Raw genomic sequence first — 17194 nt, 5'->3', positions numbered from 1 at the left:
TAAAATAGTGGCATGGGGACTTTTTTCTTTAAATAGTTGACAGCCTGAATTTCCAAGTCAGCCCTTAAGCTGCAAAGATAACAAGCTACTCGGGTAACACAACACAGACAAACACAGGATTCCTGAAAGCTGACACGGCAAGGAGGCAAGGTTTCATCACTGAGCCAGCCACAAATGAGTTTGTAAAAGCAAAGCATTTTCTTTTCTTTTTAAGATCCTGAAAGGTGGGAATTACTAAGGGAAGTATGTGACTAGGGCACTTTTTGCTTATAAGAAAGAGTGAGTGACTACAATTTACAATTCAGTACTGGGTCACCATGAGGGCATATTGTCACCTAGCTTCTAATGGGAAGGAATAATTCACAATTTACAGCTGTGCTACTGGGACCAGCTGTTTCCCATGGGAGAGGAACTTCTCTGGATGCCTTGAGAGTAGTTAATGAAGGGAGGGGGGGAACAATCAAAGACTTTAAAGAACTCCTACTCTTACACCTCTAGATCACTTAAAGCTCTAAAATATCATTCCATTTCTGGGACCTTTGAAATCAGTTACCATGATAAAAATAGCAGCTCCCGTGGGCTAGGTGCTGTGCTGAGTATGTCCTTATTCACATCAATGGGGAGGCAGGAGTGAAGGCAAGAGCTTTGGAATTTAATTACCCAGGCACTTGCTGTATTACTGTGGGTAACTAACCTCTCTGGAACTCAGTTTCTTTGTCTCTATTACTTGGTATTACTATTATTATTGTTAATATGTTTAACCTTTCCACCAATCCTGTGATGACAGGTACTACTGGTATCCCCATTTTACAGAGAAGGAAACAGCTTTGGAGGGAGTAAGTAGTTGACTGTCTAGGTCACATGGCTTAGAGGGTGGCCCAATTAGGACTCCACGCCTCATGCTCTGGACCTTTGTCAGGAGTCTCCTTTTTCGTATCCTAACACAAACTTGTAAGAATCATTACCTTCCTTGCTGGCAGAATAAAGAAGGCTGACTTGACAGAAGCTTAACGTTTCTGTCTGATTTCAGGCCAGGGCTTTAATGAATCAGCAAAACACTTTTGTGAAAAACCTATTAAGAAATGGCTTTTCTCTCTCCCGGTGTCATGACTCTACTTTAAGGTTTGACTTAAGGATACAAATAGGTTCTTTTATTAATCAGTTCAGCGCATTAATATTTCATTTATTTTTAATGACTTGTAAATAATTCTACGTGTCAGGCTGTTTTACATGTTTTACAAACATTAACTCATTAATTGTCGTCTCCATCCATGAGGTTGGTGGAATATTATTCCCACGTTACAAGTGAGATTAAGAAATTTTGTGTGGATTATATTTATATTACCATATTATGGTTTAACATTTCCCCATGGCTTGACCAGATGTTTAGAGTTGCTATGTTGAATAAACAAACAAGATAACAACACATAGGGAACCGCAGACAAATAAGTGTGGGAAATACGTGGTTAAAAGCTAAACAAAGTTCTTTTCGATGAAGTTTGAATCTGCTCATGTGCATGGCGGATCTCCCAGAAGAAGACACATAAACAGTGTTTCCAACACTTATTTGTCCCTGATGTGTGAGCCTCCTGCCAGACCATTGTTCTATGGACTTCACTTTGTGAAGCAGGGGATTATTTATTCTCTGAAAGCTCAGTATTAAAATGCCTTTAAAAGATAAGCAGTTTTGGCAAACCTTTTCTTTGTACTCCTTGCCAGATTATTGCATCCCTCCCTCGATTTTAATTCCAGTAACTCTTGGGGTAAACATTCATCAAGTTCTGAACTTGCTTTTTCTGAAGAGCCCTGAATTTGGAAGGAATCATCCATCCCATACGGTGGGTGCTTTTTCATCTGCTCTATGCAGAGAATGTTAGGGCTGCCCAATATTATGTATTGGAACCCTCCTTTCATAGCTGATGAACTAACAAGTGACATATCCATGACAGTTCAGGTTGACAGGACCAGACCTACAGTCCCCAGGTCTCCCTGACCATCTCAGATTTACCGTTTTGTCTTACGCTTGTATCAGGAGGCCTCCATGGATCCTTGCTGTCCCTGATAGAAGGCAGTGAGGACAGCAGGCAGTGGACTCTACCATGGTAAGTGGTGTTATCACTGGAGTGGCCCCGAGTCTAATATTAGTCACTTGAGGACATAGCTTAAGAGTGAGAAGGCCGGAAATGAGTGCTCAGTCAGCAGTGCCTTTGGAATACCTTGTCTTCTTCTCATTGCTCAACCTTATTCACTCTTGTAGATTGAACACCTAATACCTACAACGTGAGAGGCATTGGACCAAGCAAGGGCTGTGATGGAGGCAGACTGAGTTTCCGGCCTTCCTTTTATTCCTGAGCCACAGCCCTTCTACATCCTTTATAAGAGACACTGGAGAAAGGCCTGGGCCTTGGACTCAGACAGGCAGGCATGAGTTTGAGTGAGACAAGCCCTCCTCATCTGCTAGTGGTGTGACCTTGAGCCAGTTTTAAAGCCATCTGAACCTAAGGTCCCTTTTCTTTCAGAGATTCGTTGTGAGGATTGAGTGAGATCAAGTACCTTGCAGGGTGCCCGGTACAGAATGGAGACTTAGTACTTGGGAGTTTGGTTCCGCTAAGCCCCATCTAGTATACTGAGATGCATTTTAGATGATGTTGCTATTATTGTTTTATCGTCTCAGCCATTTTTAAGTGTACAGTTCCGTGGCATTAAGTACATCCACATTGCTGTGCGACCATCACCGCATCCATCTCCAAGATCTGTCATCTTGCAAAATGGAAACTCTGTGCCCATTAAATGATAACCCCTCTCCCCTCCGCCCCCAGCCTCTCTAACAGCCGCCATTCTACTTTCCATCTCTATGAATTTGCCTTTTCTGGATGCCTTATGGAAGTGGAATCATGCAGTATTTGTTTTTTTATGACTGGCTTCTTTCACTCAGCATGATGTCCTCAGGGTTCATCCATGTTGTAGCGTGTGTCAGAATTTCCTGTACTTTAAGGCTAATATTCCATTGTATGTATATACCACTTTGTTTATCCATTCATCCATGGATGGATACTTGGTCTACTTCCACTTTTGGGCTCTTATGAGTAATGCTGATATGAACAAAAATAGGTAAACATCTCTTTGAGACCCTGATTTCAGTTCTTTTGGGAAGAGAGATGCATTTTTAAGAAGAATCCCTGGCTTCCAGATAGTTAATTATATTCTACTGTTCATTGGAGTGGGGGTGGGGTGGAGGCATAGGAATGAAGGATGGATATCAGATCCTTGTTCTAAATCATCAGATCTTACTTACCAAAATTAATACTTGAGGAGCCCAATACTTACATTAAAATATTGTTGTAGGTGAATATTTATTGACACGGAAAAATGATTATAATATAGGAAGTAGGAAAAAAGCGTATGTATTATCCATTTTTATAAAAAAGTTATATATACCAATATGTTCAAATACATGATACAGATATAAAAACTGGTCCTTAAGTTGTAGCATCGTGCAGGAGCCCCTAAATTTTTTTGTTCATACAGCCCCTTTCATTCTCAATATATGTTTACTTTTAATTATTTAATTATATAGTTATGTACATGTAGAACTATATTGACATCACATACATTATAAAATGTTCACAAAAGAGTAATGCATCAAAAGGAAAGAGATAGAGTAACATGTTCCAAGAATGAATAAAAATAAATATCGTTAGAAGTTCTAGTATTGGGAATTCCCTAGCAGTCCACTGGTTAGGACTCGGCGCTTTCACTGCTGGGGCCAGGGTTCCATCCCTGGTTGGGGAACTAAGATCCTGCAAGCCATGTGGTGCAGCCAAAAAAAAAAAAAAAAAGAAAGAAGTTCTAGTATATTCTTTCTGCACACCTACAGATCTCTCTACCACATAGACTGTTGTAGAGTGGATTCTGAAGTTAGGCAAAGCTGAACTGGATTCCACATCCCACTTCTCACTGGTGAATAATCTTAACTGAGTTACTAAACATCTCTAAGCTGCAGTTTCCCATCTGTAAGTGGGAATAATTACAGTTCTTTTATAAAAAAATTTTTTTAATTGAGATATGGTTTTTTTATTGAGGTATGTAACATTATATTAGTTTCAGGTGTAGAACATAATGATTCAGTATTTGTATGTATTGCAAAATGATCACCGCAATAAGTCTGGTTAACATCCAACACCACACATAGTTACAAAAATTTTTTTTTCCCTTGTGATGAGGACGTTTAAGATCTACTCTCTTAGCAGCTTTCAAATTTGCAATACAGTGTTAATAGTGCATTGCGCACTGCCCGGTTTATGGTAGGGGTAAAAAAAATTAAGCGGGTACTATTGTCATGACTAATAGTTGTCTTGGGATGGTGGGGATAGAAATGTTTACAATTTTCCTTCTTCTTTGCATGTCAGTGTGTTTTCATTTATTGAAAATGAAAATATAGTGCTTATGTCAGAATTTCTTTAAATGTTATTTTGTCTTGTTAAAAAACTCAGAGCTTAGCACAGTGACCTGCAGATCTCCTGCACTGCATCCTTTTTCAAAATGAATGTAAGATTCATGGAACACTACCCACTTGGCCTAACGGAAACTTCCCAAACCAAGGCTTAAAGCCCTTCCCTGCCACCCCACAGCAGCAAGCCTGTGATTCCCCCGTATGTGGGAGGCCCTGTCCAGAACCTGCTGGCCCCCAGGGGCCTGCATGCCTTTGTGAACAGGCTCATTCAGTTCTCAGCACAGGCGCCTGAGGCTGGGCAGGCAGAAAGGAAGCAATTAAGACAGTGGAAACCTACCAGGGAAAAAGCTGTTGGCAGGGCAGACTTCATGGATGTGTGACCTGGGCAGAGACACAGGGCCCCCTGCTCGGAAGCACGCCACTCTTGGTTTGATGCTCTTCTGTCTTGAAATCTTGGAATTCTCCATGATTTTTTCACAAAGAAGCTCCACATTTTGATTTTTCACTGGGCCTTGCAAATTGTAGCTTGGTCCTGGTTGTTGAAAACTGTAAGGCATTGAGAAGGCCCGGGTGTTGAATGGATTATTAAAGAAGGGGTCCTCTTGTAGGTGTCTAAACGGGTACTCCATTGAGGAAGCTGGAACCACACAGAATTCTGCAAAACAGCCTTTTTGCATATATGTCTGGGAACCTCTTACCCTTTTCTGATTTCAGTATGTATGATCGCCCAGGTCTGAAGCACGGGGAGTAACAACCTTGACTTCATAAGGGCATTGTGAAAATCGAGAGAAAATACACGTGAAAGGGTTAGAACAGTGCCTGGCACCTGGAATACTCATTTCCGAAAGCTTCCTAAATACTCAGTTGCTACCCTGGTATCAGCTCTATGAGCTAAGTAGTATTATTATGCTCATTTCATTTTTAAAATTTTTTTCCCGATGTTTACATTTTGTACTTCACTTATTTATTTATTTGTTTTTGGCCGCACCCTGCGGCATGCAGAATCTTAGTTCCCTAACCAGGAATCGAACCCACGCACTCTGCAGTGGAAGCGCGGAGTCTTAGCTGCTGGACCACCAGGGAAGTCCCTAACCTCATTTTATAGATGAAGATACTGAGGTTCAGAGAAGTTGAGTAACTTGCCCAAGTCATACAGCTGGTTACCATATGGAGTTAGGGTTTGAACTCAAGCCATCTGATGGCAGAGGTCATGTTGTTTTCACTCCACCATTGTGCACCCTGCTTTCGTCATCATCTATTAGGTGCCAGGTATTCCTGTGTACTTTTATCATCTGATCCTCAAATTGTAGCCGTTGAGATCCTTGTTCTGCAGATGTGGAGACAGACGTAGTGATCACGGTCACATATCTTTTCCACATATGGTGGTACTTGGATTTTAACCCCCATCCTCTGAATTTCTACTCAGCCTTTCCACTTGATAATTCCTCAAGAGCGAATCCAAAAGATGTTTAACAGTATCTACTGCTTTAATTCCTCAAGAGTGAATCCAAAAGACTTTTAACAATATCTACTGCTTTGGGCTGATAATGCAAATGCAGTTAGACTTTGGCGAACTCCTGGACCCGCATGCCAGGCAGTTCTTCATGGCTTGTTTCTGGCAGCAATGGAATGTCATCAGCGCTGGCTCAGACCTTGGAATCTCACTGGGTTCCCCCCAACTCCTGGCAACCACCATTCTACCCTCTGTCTCTACGAATTTCTAAAATGTTTTTATTTTAAATATTTACAAATTTTCATGTTAACCTAATTCTCAGCCAAAGTCATCCTTATGGATTACATTTCTTCTAAAAGAGTTGAAATTTGAAAGGATCAGAATCCTTGGCAAGCTGACTAATGTTTAGAAAAATCTCTCATCACATTTTCATTTTTATTAGAAATTCTTTAGACTTAAAGAAAAAAAAAAAGGTAGTTTGACAGTTGATCCCTATCAAGCACGCAGATGGACAGAGTAATTCATCCTTTGTTACAAGTTAGGCCACAGACAAAAATTTAACAGCAACGGAATTCTAGCTGAGTGGACGCTGTGTTTCCCAGAACACACGCCGGTTTCTTGTCTCTTTGGTAGAGTGCTGAGATGACGAGGATCGGACACAAATTCCATGGATTGGTCATGATGTTGGAAGAGCAAGTTTCAAGGCTGAAATTCCACCATTTACTGTGGGTTCTGTTGAGCCAATCCTAAAGCCGCTTTTAACCTGGGACTTGCCAAGTCACTTCCAAAGTTCTTTTCCCATGTGGTTTATTACCAGCCCTTAGGGTTGCCAGGTTGAGCAAATAAAATAAACAACGAATAACTTTTTGAGTGTGTGTTCTAAATATTTAATCTGGCAACTCTAATCTAGATCGCCCACTGGGGATTCTTCTCAGTGGTAATAATCCACCCTCAGCCTGTTCTGAGAATGGTAGAAATAAAGTGTTTATAATTGTTGGTTTCATGGGCTGTGATCAGAAATGAAGGAACACATTTATTGAACATAGGCAAGTGCCTTCATAGCAACACAGCTTCATAGCGTTTTCCCAAGAACCCTATAAAACAGGTCACTATCCCTGTCTTTATAATGAGGAACTGAGGCTCACAAAGGTTAGTTTATCTAAGACCACAAACGTTCTACAAACATGGAGACCTGGGACTGTATCCAGTTCTAAGGCCTTACCTTATTACTGCACATTACAAGTCTAGGGCCAGCTGGTAGGCCGCTCTGTTGATTTGTTTCTAAGTATGTGGCAGCTTTGCAGTAGCCTGTGTCCCAACCCTGGCTGCCCATGTGCCAGCTCTGGTGGGACAGTGGGCAGCCAGGTGACCTCTCTAAACCTCAGTTTCTTTATCTGTAAGTTAGAAATGGCACCTACATCTACGTTCGCCATAAGGATTAAATGAGTTCCTTTTTTTTTGTATTTTGTATAAGTAAAATGCTGAGCACTTGTTTGCCACACAGCACATGCCCAGGACAGTCTCCTTAAAGCCGCAAGAGTTTCGTTTATTGTCCTGTGAAGGGGCTGAGTGGTCGGAGGGAGCTGCAAACCAGAGGCAGCCTAGAAACGTGTGCTCACACCTGATCCCCAGGGAAGGAGCTTCATTGGGTTAAGATGAATGGAGGGCATCCCTCCTTCTCGCAGAAGTGGTGGGGAGCATCCCTAGCTTAAGGGGGAGGCCAGGAGAAGGGCTCCTTTCATGTCTCACTTTCCGCTCTGCAAATGGTGACCACCTGATTTGGCTTGAGGCGTGATCAAGAACTGTTTAAATGGGGTGGGAAGAAAATTCCAAGATTGGAAAGACCCTGTGACTTGGGAGGGGAGGGGGCAAGGTCTGGCCCAGTCCGCCTGGCTTTTCCGGCCCCTCCCCCTCCTCTCTCCTCCTGGCTTTCCAGTTCCCTCCTCTGCTTCCTTCTCCCCGGCTGCGCCACTTTGACCTGGAGTCCGGAGAACCAGTCAAGCAGCCACTGGTCCTCTCGATCTAGCGCCACCTCCCCGAGGCGCCCCTGGGTAAGTCTTTAACATCAGCAGGCCCTGTTTTCCCCCGTCTGTGAACTCAGGGTCGGACACACCAACTCAGCTCGCCTAAACCAGCTGGCAGGGTTTGGTCTGGAGGGGTGGAAAGTGAGGAGGGCACTTTATTTTAGCTATTATGAAATCGTCTCAGTCTGTGAGCAGTTTGACTAAACTGTCTGCAACAATCAGTGGTGGCTTTAGAATGGGGTGGATTTGAGCCCTAGCTTTCTGCCTTGGTGTATGATTGACTATGAATGATGACAATTTGTTTCCAACTTTCTGCAGCTCCTCCCAAGCCCTCTGTCCTCTAAAAGAGAGAACTCGACAGGGGTAGAGATTTTACTATGAAGTTTTTAGTCAAGATTGAAAAATCAGGCCTCAGGAACACCTCGTGTGTTTTAAGGAAACTTTGTTGGGTGTTGGGCTTCTCAGGCGGGTTTGGGTGCCCTGTTTTAAAATTCTGCTGAAAATGACTGGGGTCTGATTTTGTGGCTCTTAAAACAAATTTTTTTAAACTAAATTTGGTATCTTTGCTATCAGGGGACAACTATAGACTGTAGTGGTTTGGGTTGGGTTTAAGAAACATTCAGTGATAACACATATTAAGTCTTCTTATCTGTGTTCAGATCTTTGTGGTTTAATCCAGTTTTTGGCTAATCCAGATTATCTAGTTTAAAAAATGCAGCCTATCCTCACCGAAGAAACTAACTTTATTTTTATTTATTTATTTTTTTAATTTTATTTTTTGGCCACACCGCGCGTCATGCGGGATCTTAGTTCCCCCACCAGGAATCGTGCCCCCCTGCAGTGGAAGCGCGGACTCTTAACCACTGGACCGCCAGGGAAGTCCCAGAAACTAACTTTAGTAGAATCGATGAGAGGCCACTATAATTATAAATTCTGAAGCCTTGAGTTAAGCTGGCAAAAGCCTTCGGTCTCCTCCTCACCTCCTCCTCTCCCCATTTTCTGTCTCTTTTCGGAATTAGAGGAGTTAGGCAGAGTGGGTCAGGCACAGGCTTGGAGTCATATTTGCTACTTTCTTGCTGTGTGAGTTTCAATCTCTCTTAAATCTCAGTTTTCACATCTGTGTAATGGGGATGCTGGTGATAATAGCATAACCTGTAGAGAGAGGTTTTTGTCCAGTCTCTGAAACCTAGTAATGCTCAGTGAGTGTGAGCTGTCGTTCAAGGCATTTCTTTTTTAGGGACTGAATGAAGGTATCCACTCTGTGTAACTGCTGGGTCAGCCTTGAAGAGTCTCGTGAAACTAACCTCCTGGGCTGTCCTCAGCCTCTTTGACCTTCTTTCCTGTTTTAAGCTGTAGATTGCTATCTCTTTCTTGAAAATCTCCCTTTGTTTTATGATGTGTTTATTCTATTATTCTGTTCCTGTGGTTCTCAAGTCACTTATTAAACAGATTGCTGGGTCCCACCTTCTGCCCTCCTGATTCTGTAGTTCTGGGGTTGGCCCAAGAATTTGCATTTCTAACAAGTTCTCAGATAATACGGATGCTGCTAGTCAGGGGATTGTAAGAACTACTGTGTTTTCTCATGCTTGTCAACCTTTAATACCCCTTTACCTAGGAATTAGTGGAGAGAAATTTACTGTTAGAACTCCCTAGTTATTAAGTCAAGGAGATAATAAACTAGATTCATCACTGAAGGCCAAGTTCCCAGATAACTGAAAGAAACATGATTTTTTTTTAAATTAAAAAAAGGTGATGTGAAGGCAGTCTGGCCAGTGAACAAATGCTCTAAGTAAACTGAGAACATACCTTAAACTGCTAACTACCAAGGTGTTGATCAACGCTGGTAGATTAGTCGAGGAAATTAGTGTTTATATTCAGTATCCAAGATCCTTCTAATAATGGCATGTTTAAGCAAGCTGTCCTCCTTAAACACTGGATCCAGCTGGAATGCTTTAGTAATTGAGTTGACACCTGTTACACCATTTAGCAGACATTAAATACAGTTTTTCTGGCTGTTATGATCATTGCCATGGCCCATTCCTTCAGTATCGTGCAAAACTTTGACGGCCACCCCAGCTCTCTAGCAAGCATAGATAAGGAAGTGGCTTATCACCAGCCTCTGTACAGGCAACTCCAGAAGACTGGCAAACGTTTCTAATTTACACCAGTTCCTAAAGACAGTAAATCTTTAGCTTGCACATAGCACAGTATTAAATAGAGCTCCCAGCTGTGACAACTTGCTTGAGATCTTGGAGGCCCCTTAGGCTACATGGTAGACTTTATCTTGAGTGTTCAACAGGCGTTAACTATAGCTTTTTTACATTTGCATATGCATGAGTTATACTCATGCAAGACTCCAGTCCCAAGTTACTTTCTAAAGAGCTTAATTTATGTCTTGGTGATGTTTCTACGCTCATTTCCATTGGGTCATTATACTTAACGTGCTTTTTAGGCACCTTCGCTTGGAATTTCAGATAAGGAAGAGCGTTAGCATCAAAAAGAAAAGGGAAGTTTGGGGCTTGGGCTTTTTTTTTTTTTTTTTTTTAAACTGTCCTAGAAACCTAAGGATGCTTCCACACCAAGCATTGACAGCTACCATCTTTGAGGGATCTCATTCAGTGATCTGTTTGCTCCAGAAGTGCCAGCACCACAGTTTGCTAATTGCTCTCACTCCCTCGTCCTCCAGCCTGAGAATGGCAGGTGGCTGATTGTCACTGTGGGCAAGTTCCAATTAGGCACAAACAGGTGCACACATCTGCTGGGGGTGGCTGTTTCCACACAACTGCTCCAGCGCACACAAAGGGTGGCCTCAGCTTTGCCAGCCATGTGGCTCTCTCAAAAATGAGTGAGGTTGGCACATTCCTACAGGGCTTTTGCGGTCAGTAAAGAAAAACAAGAGCCCGTGAAAGGGGGCTTGGGAATGCCAAAAGGAATCATCACGGGAAAAAGAGCTGCGGTGGCTAAATGGTGGGTCATGGGCCGCTTCCTTCTAGAAAACTGTCAGAATAGGAACTTGGAATACCTAAAGGAGGTATTATGAGGTATTTTATCTAATTATCAGCCTAGATAATTAGATAAAACGCAGTGTTCTTCATTGTGGCATCTGAATTCCTCCTGAAAGGATGAAGAATAGCAATTTCTGGTTTGTTACTGAGAAGGAGCAAGTCTTGTAGATTTACGGGCATTGTCTTTGGCTAGGACCTGGAGAAAGCAGTCCCTCTTGGCAGTTCTGGTCAAGTTCGTCTTTAAAATAACACTTCCATTGCATTCGGTTCAAGAACATCCAGACAGGACTTCCCTGGTGGCACAGTGATTAAGAATCCGCCTGCCAATGCAGGGGACACGGGTTCGAGCCCTGGTCCGGGAAGATCCCACATGCCGCGGAGCAACTAAGCCCGTGCGCCACAACTACTGAGGCTGCGCTCTAGAGCCCGTGAGCCACAACTAGAGAAAGCCCACCTGCAGCAAGGAAGACCCAACGCAGCCAAAAATAAATAAATTAAAAAAAAAAAAAAAAAAAAAGAATGTCCAGACAGGGTGAGTGCGTTTCCTGCTGGGATGAGGCAGAGACATCTCCGTCCAGGCTTGCTCACCTCCCGGCTGCTTAGAGGCCCTCCCTTGGGATTCTGAGGTTGATCCTCATTCATATAAACCCAGCCTCCCACCCTGCCTGCCTGTCAGCCCCAGGAGGGGCCTTCTCTGCCCCGGCCAGCTCAGTGGATCCACGTGGCCTTGGCTCCCAGGCAAATTCCCCCGCAGGGGTTCTTCGGAGGGTGAACAAATAAGCATTCAGCTACTGTCAGTCCACTCAGACGTGAAATCCTTCAGGTTCTAAACTCTGAAAATGATCAGGATTAACTGAAGAATAATGCACCAGTGTTTTGAACACTTGCCCTCTAAATGGCAATGGGCTTCCTCATCGGTACCCTCCCTTTCACCCACTAACCATATTTGACTTAGTTTTTGATGTGAATTATATCACCCGGAAGGATGTGTAAAACATGTATGAATGGTTTAAAGAACAAATTAGAAATTACACAGCCACATAACCACACCCCATGAGGAATGTTGCCAGAATCCCACCCCACCCCGATTGTGTAGTGGACCCCCCTTTCCCAATAAAAATCCTCTCTTTTCCCCAAAGGTACTTGGGCTGTATGGAACATATTTTCTTGTTTTGCTTTATACTGTATCACCTATGTATGATTCTCTGTAGTTTCATTTTGCTTGCTTTCGAACTTATATACATGGGATGGTGATGTATATATTATTTTGGGTCTTGCTTCTTTGCTAAATATTGTGAGATTCATTATGTTGTGTGAAGCTAGTCTGTATTTTGTTTGCTGTATGATATTCCATGGTATGAATACTGTAATTTTATCATTTCTACTGTTATGGGATATTTGGGCTGTTTTCTTTATTTGTCTTACTGTGAACAGTGCTGCTATAAACCCTATTCTTTTGCATAAGTTTCTCTAGAGGTATACCTAGGAAAGGATCTCTGGGTCATGGGGTATGCAAATTTCCAAAATGATCATGTCAGTTGGCTTTCCACAGCAATGGATGGGAGTTCTATCGCCCTTCATCTTCATGTAACCTCAGTGCAGTCGTGTGCAAAGTGGTAATTCATTGAAGGTTTAATTTGCATTTCCCTGAGTACTTGTAAAGCTGAACACTTGCTTCTGCCTGTTGGCCATTTGGGTTTCTACTTGTGCACTGCTTGTTGAACGATTTAACCCATTTTGCTGCCAGGTCGTCTGTCTCAGCCATCTTTTTGGTCCTCTTTTAGTGTCATAGACAGGTCCCCAGCTCAATCACCTCCTTATTGGTGGTGGCTTGTTAGAAGTTTCCTGTGTTAATAGGTCCTTATAGAAAGTGATGTTGTGTATTCACAAGAAAGGATATTTTGCAATAGCACAGATGAACAGATTTGGAGGATTAATAGGAACCTTTTCTAACACAAAGAAATTAAGGCTGTGTTTTTTCCTGAGAAAGTAATCTTTTGGGATGGTCCAGATTCCACATTTGTCAAAATTATTTATGTGTCTCATTTACTCATGCCCTACCGGTGTTTTGCACTGTAAGTAAATTATCTGAAACTAGAAACCAAGCTGAAATGAGAAGGGCCTCCCTATACATTCTTTACTAATAGTTTGTTGGAAGTTGCAAAGCGATAGTGATGGTCCGCAGGTATGTTTTATATAGCCTGCACAATGCTTTACTTTTTATTTTTGGCTTTACTTTTTTGTTTTTTGGTTGAGGCAATATTTTAAAATTCAGACATTCTAGGTAAAACTCTGAGATTTTGCCTTATTTTTGAAGAAAGTGCAATCATTAGGCAATAGTGGATCCACATTCCCACGTGGCAGAAATTACATTGATCTGAGTGGTGGTTCCCCATCAGCAGTGGCATCTGATTGTTTCCTCAGTATCTAATCTCCCTTTGCTCCATATTACTAGAATTTTTAGCAAGACCTGTGGCTGCCCAAAATAAAAACTACATATCTCAGTGTTCCTTGCAATTATCAAGAGCCCTGTGATTTTTCTGGCCAGTGGGATTAGGGGAAGTGGGCAGCTTTCAGGTTTTGCCCCTAAAGGAGTGGGTATGTCCTCCTTTATTATTTTTCCACTACGTGATGGCTAAAAGGTGGACGTGGTGGTGGGCTATCTGGGACCATGTGAAGCACAGCAGAACCCCACGAATGGTGAAGCAACAAGAGTTTCGGTCCCTGAACACTTCATGCTATTCTAGCTCTAACTTGTATGTAAAGAGAAATTAAAGTGTTGATCTCTGTCACACACAGTCAAATCTATATCCTAAGTAACTTCAAGTGGGTAATGTTCTCTTCTCTTCCTCATGGTCCCCACCAAGTCTCCATTGTGTCCCTGTGTCTGCTGCTGAGCTTGACTTGCCTTTCTCAGCTGGCTTAGACAGTTGGATTTCTAATGCTTCTCTCACTTGGCTCCTATTAGAGAGTTGCATCTAAGATATATTTATATTCTAATATTTAATAGTCTAAGAGTGACACAAAAGAAAAATTCTTAAGTCTGAAAGATACAATACAATTAGAAGTTTTAGGGTTGAATTATCAGGAGTTTTATAATCATCCAAATCAGGGTTTCTCAGCCCTCAACACTATTAACATTTGGGGCAAGATAATTCTTTGTTGCTGGGGGCCCATCTTGTGTATTGTAGGATGTATAGTAGCATCCTGGCCTCAGCTCAGTAGATGCCAGTAACACCTCCTTCCCCAATTGTGACTGTCAAAAAATGTCTTAAGACATTGCTAAATATCCCCCAAGGGGCAAAATTGCCCCAGTTAAGAACCACTAATTTAAAGTATATTTATTTTTTTACCTTTTTTTAAAAAAATTAATAGACTTCAGTTTTTAGAGCAGTTTTAGGTTTACACAAAAATTGAGCAGAAAGTATGGAGAGTTCTCATATATCCTCTCTCCTTCCCCCCTCCCTCTCTTCACAGTTTCCCCTATCAGTAACATCTTGCATTAGTGTGGTACATTTGTTACAAGTGATGAATCAATACTGACAGATTTTTTAAAAAATTTATTTATATTTATTTCTTTTTGGCTGTGTTGGGTCTTCGTTTCTGTGCGAAGGCTTTCTCTAGTTGCGGCAAGCGGGGGCCACTCTTCATCGCGGTGCGTGGGCCTATCACTATTGCGGTCTCTCTAGTTGCGGAGCACAGGCTCCAGACGCGCAGTAGTTGTGGCTCACGGGCCTAATTGCTCCGCAGCATGTGGGATCTTCCCAGACCAGGGCTCGAACCCATGTCCCCTGCATTGGCAGGCAGATTCTCAACCACTGCGCCACCAGGGAAGCCCCCCCGGACAGATTATTATTAACTAAAGTCCATAGTCAAATCATGGTTCACTCTGTGTTCTACAGCTTTTGACAAATACGTCCATGATTACAGTATTATTCAGAATAGTTTCATGCCCCCCCCAAATCCCTTGTGCTCCACCTATTCAATTATATTCCTTTTGAAATAGTCTAAACTCTCCTTAAAATGATCCCTAAGCCACTTGCCTATTAATGCACATTTTAGTTGCTTCCCAGTGATTGATTAGTATCCCAAAAAAGTCTTAATGAGTAAATATTCATTGTTATTTAGGATGCTGCCTTGTGATTAACGTTTGGTAATTTATTGATTTATTTAGTCACCATTTCCAGATGTATAATGTCTTATCGCATCTTAGGACTAGGGTAGGTTCTAATGGTGCATAGTTAAAATTAAAAACTCCTTGGGAAAGTGACATGTCGAAAGCCAAAGTTCATCTTTCAATATATCCAACACAGGTAGTATTTTTCTCCAGTTGTAACATGTAGCTATTTCTTGTTAGTCACTAGATACACAAGTTGTGTGTTTAGGGGACATGTGTTAAATGCTTAAATACTAGAAAAATCTCAGTATATTGAGAGACTGGTGCTTTAAGGACACAGGAACTAAAATCATCTTAAAGGACAGCAACGTCAAGTCTCCCGTTTCACACTTATTCTCAACCATGAGCTTGCTGAATAAAATGATGGATAAAATTTCCCTCTTATTTCATTCCCCTCTCTCCTCTCTCCTTTGGCTGACTACATTTGTATAAGTTAAAAGCAACTTCGTCATATGACACTTGTTTCTACGTGCTCAGCATGCAGTATACACTTAATACGTATTTGCTAAATGAATAAGTGAATTTATGGTAAATAGCAGCTTCTCTTCTTCTGCTCTAGTAGGTCTTGATTGCCACAAAATTAACTGTAATTCAAAGAAATAAGTGAATGTGAGGCTGAGCTCTTGGAACACAGCACACAGTTCACATGAACCCAGAAGATAACACAGATGTGGTTGGTGGTGATGATTAATAACAATAAGTGGGGTTTCCCTGGTGGCACAGTGGTTGAGAATCTGCCTGCCAACGCAGGGGACACGGGTTCGAGCCCTGGTCTGGGAAGATCCCACATGCCGCAGAGCAACTAGGCCCGTGAGCCACAACTACTGAGCCTGTGCATCTGGAGCCTGTGCTCCGCAACAAGAGAGGCCGCGATAGTGAGAGGCCCGCGCACCGCGATGAAGAGTGGCCCCCGCTTGCCGCAACTGGAGAAAGCCCTCGCGCAGAAACGAAGACCCAACACAGCCATAAATAAATAAATAAACAAATACTTTAAAAAAACAAAAAAACAAAAAAAACAAAAAAGTGTTATCCTTAGTCTGTCACTTTAGAACATGTACAGGTATTTGCCCTTCACAAAAAATTCATAAGCCAACCTCTTTGAGAAGGAAATGGGATTTGAAGGACAGAGCATAAAAGAAATTATGAAGAGAAATAAATATCATTACTGGGAGTTGACAGGTGACCTTTACTATGATTAAATACGATTGTGGTATATATTTTGGTTTTCAGGAAGCCCAAACCAGTTTCCCGAGATTGTCAATGTGGTTAAGCCATACTGCTCAGATTTCAAATGAATAGAGAGATTTATCCTTATGTAAGAATGGGAGCCAAGTGACTTTCCATTTCCTGGAGTAATTTGTAAAGTCGGATCTCTCACCTTTAGGAAGGGCCCCAAGCCTAGTTTTGAAGTGTGGCATTGACAGGTACAAATCATACCGTCTCTAAGCTAGTTGACACTCAACTCTATCTGTTCTTACTGAAAGTAAGTTTATGTACAGGTTGCTCAGTGGGTTCACCTGATTGCCCTGTGGCCTGGTGGGGAAACTTGGGATAGAACCAGTAAACAAACCTTCTGTAGACATTGAAGGAGAACCAGTTACACCAAGCCTGATCAAGTGACAGGAGAGAGCAATTTCTAATCCAGCACAGTGCAACGTGGACCAAACAAAGCCTGTCTGCAGGCCATACTTGGTTCCCTAGTTTGACGTATAACATTTGATCTAGGTAATTGAATAAATGCTTTGGGAGGAGATTGACCTTGAGTTCAGTGTTTAGTCCTACAGTTGGGGGTTCATCTCTTTCAGTATCACGATTCACATTGGGGCAAACCCTGGGGAAGCTAATGTAAAAATGCTTGAGTGATGGATTTTGCAACTAATCAGTTCAGAGTTTTCATTTATAAGTAGAGGTGAGGATGAAGGGGAGTTCTGCCTTGCCAGAGATGAGAATGTCCCAGGACGCTGCTCTGGGAGTCTTTCAGGGAATCAGGTAATAGAATACAGTGTTTATGGTCTTGGCCTTTGAAGCCTTCTGGCTCCTCCACATAGTAGCTGAGAGATGTTGAACAAGAGGCTTAGCCTC

The 17194-nt window shown here is 42.2% G+C and overlaps 1 protein-coding gene across 1 annotated transcript in view; it reads left to right on the top strand.

Annotated features, from left to right (window-relative positions):
* FRMD4B (FERM domain containing 4B) overlaps positions 1 to 17194 on the top strand; it is a 183284-nt gene that overhangs the window by 117973 nt on the left and 48117 nt on the right. The window contains 1 exon segment of the mRNA XM_036868317.1: positions 2033 to 2102. Within this exon segment, the coding sequence (XP_036724212.1) occupies positions 2033 to 2102 (70 nt within the window).

Source organism: Balaenoptera musculus, chromosome 11, assembly GCF_009873245.2.
Source record: "Balaenoptera musculus isolate JJ_BM4_2016_0621 chromosome 11, mBalMus1.pri.v3, whole genome shotgun sequence".
NCBI classification, from domain to species: Eukaryota; Metazoa; Chordata; class Mammalia; order Artiodactyla; family Balaenopteridae; genus Balaenoptera; species Balaenoptera musculus.
Note: the sequence above shows the minus strand (reverse complement) of the source record. Positions and strands in the feature narration are given on the sequence as shown.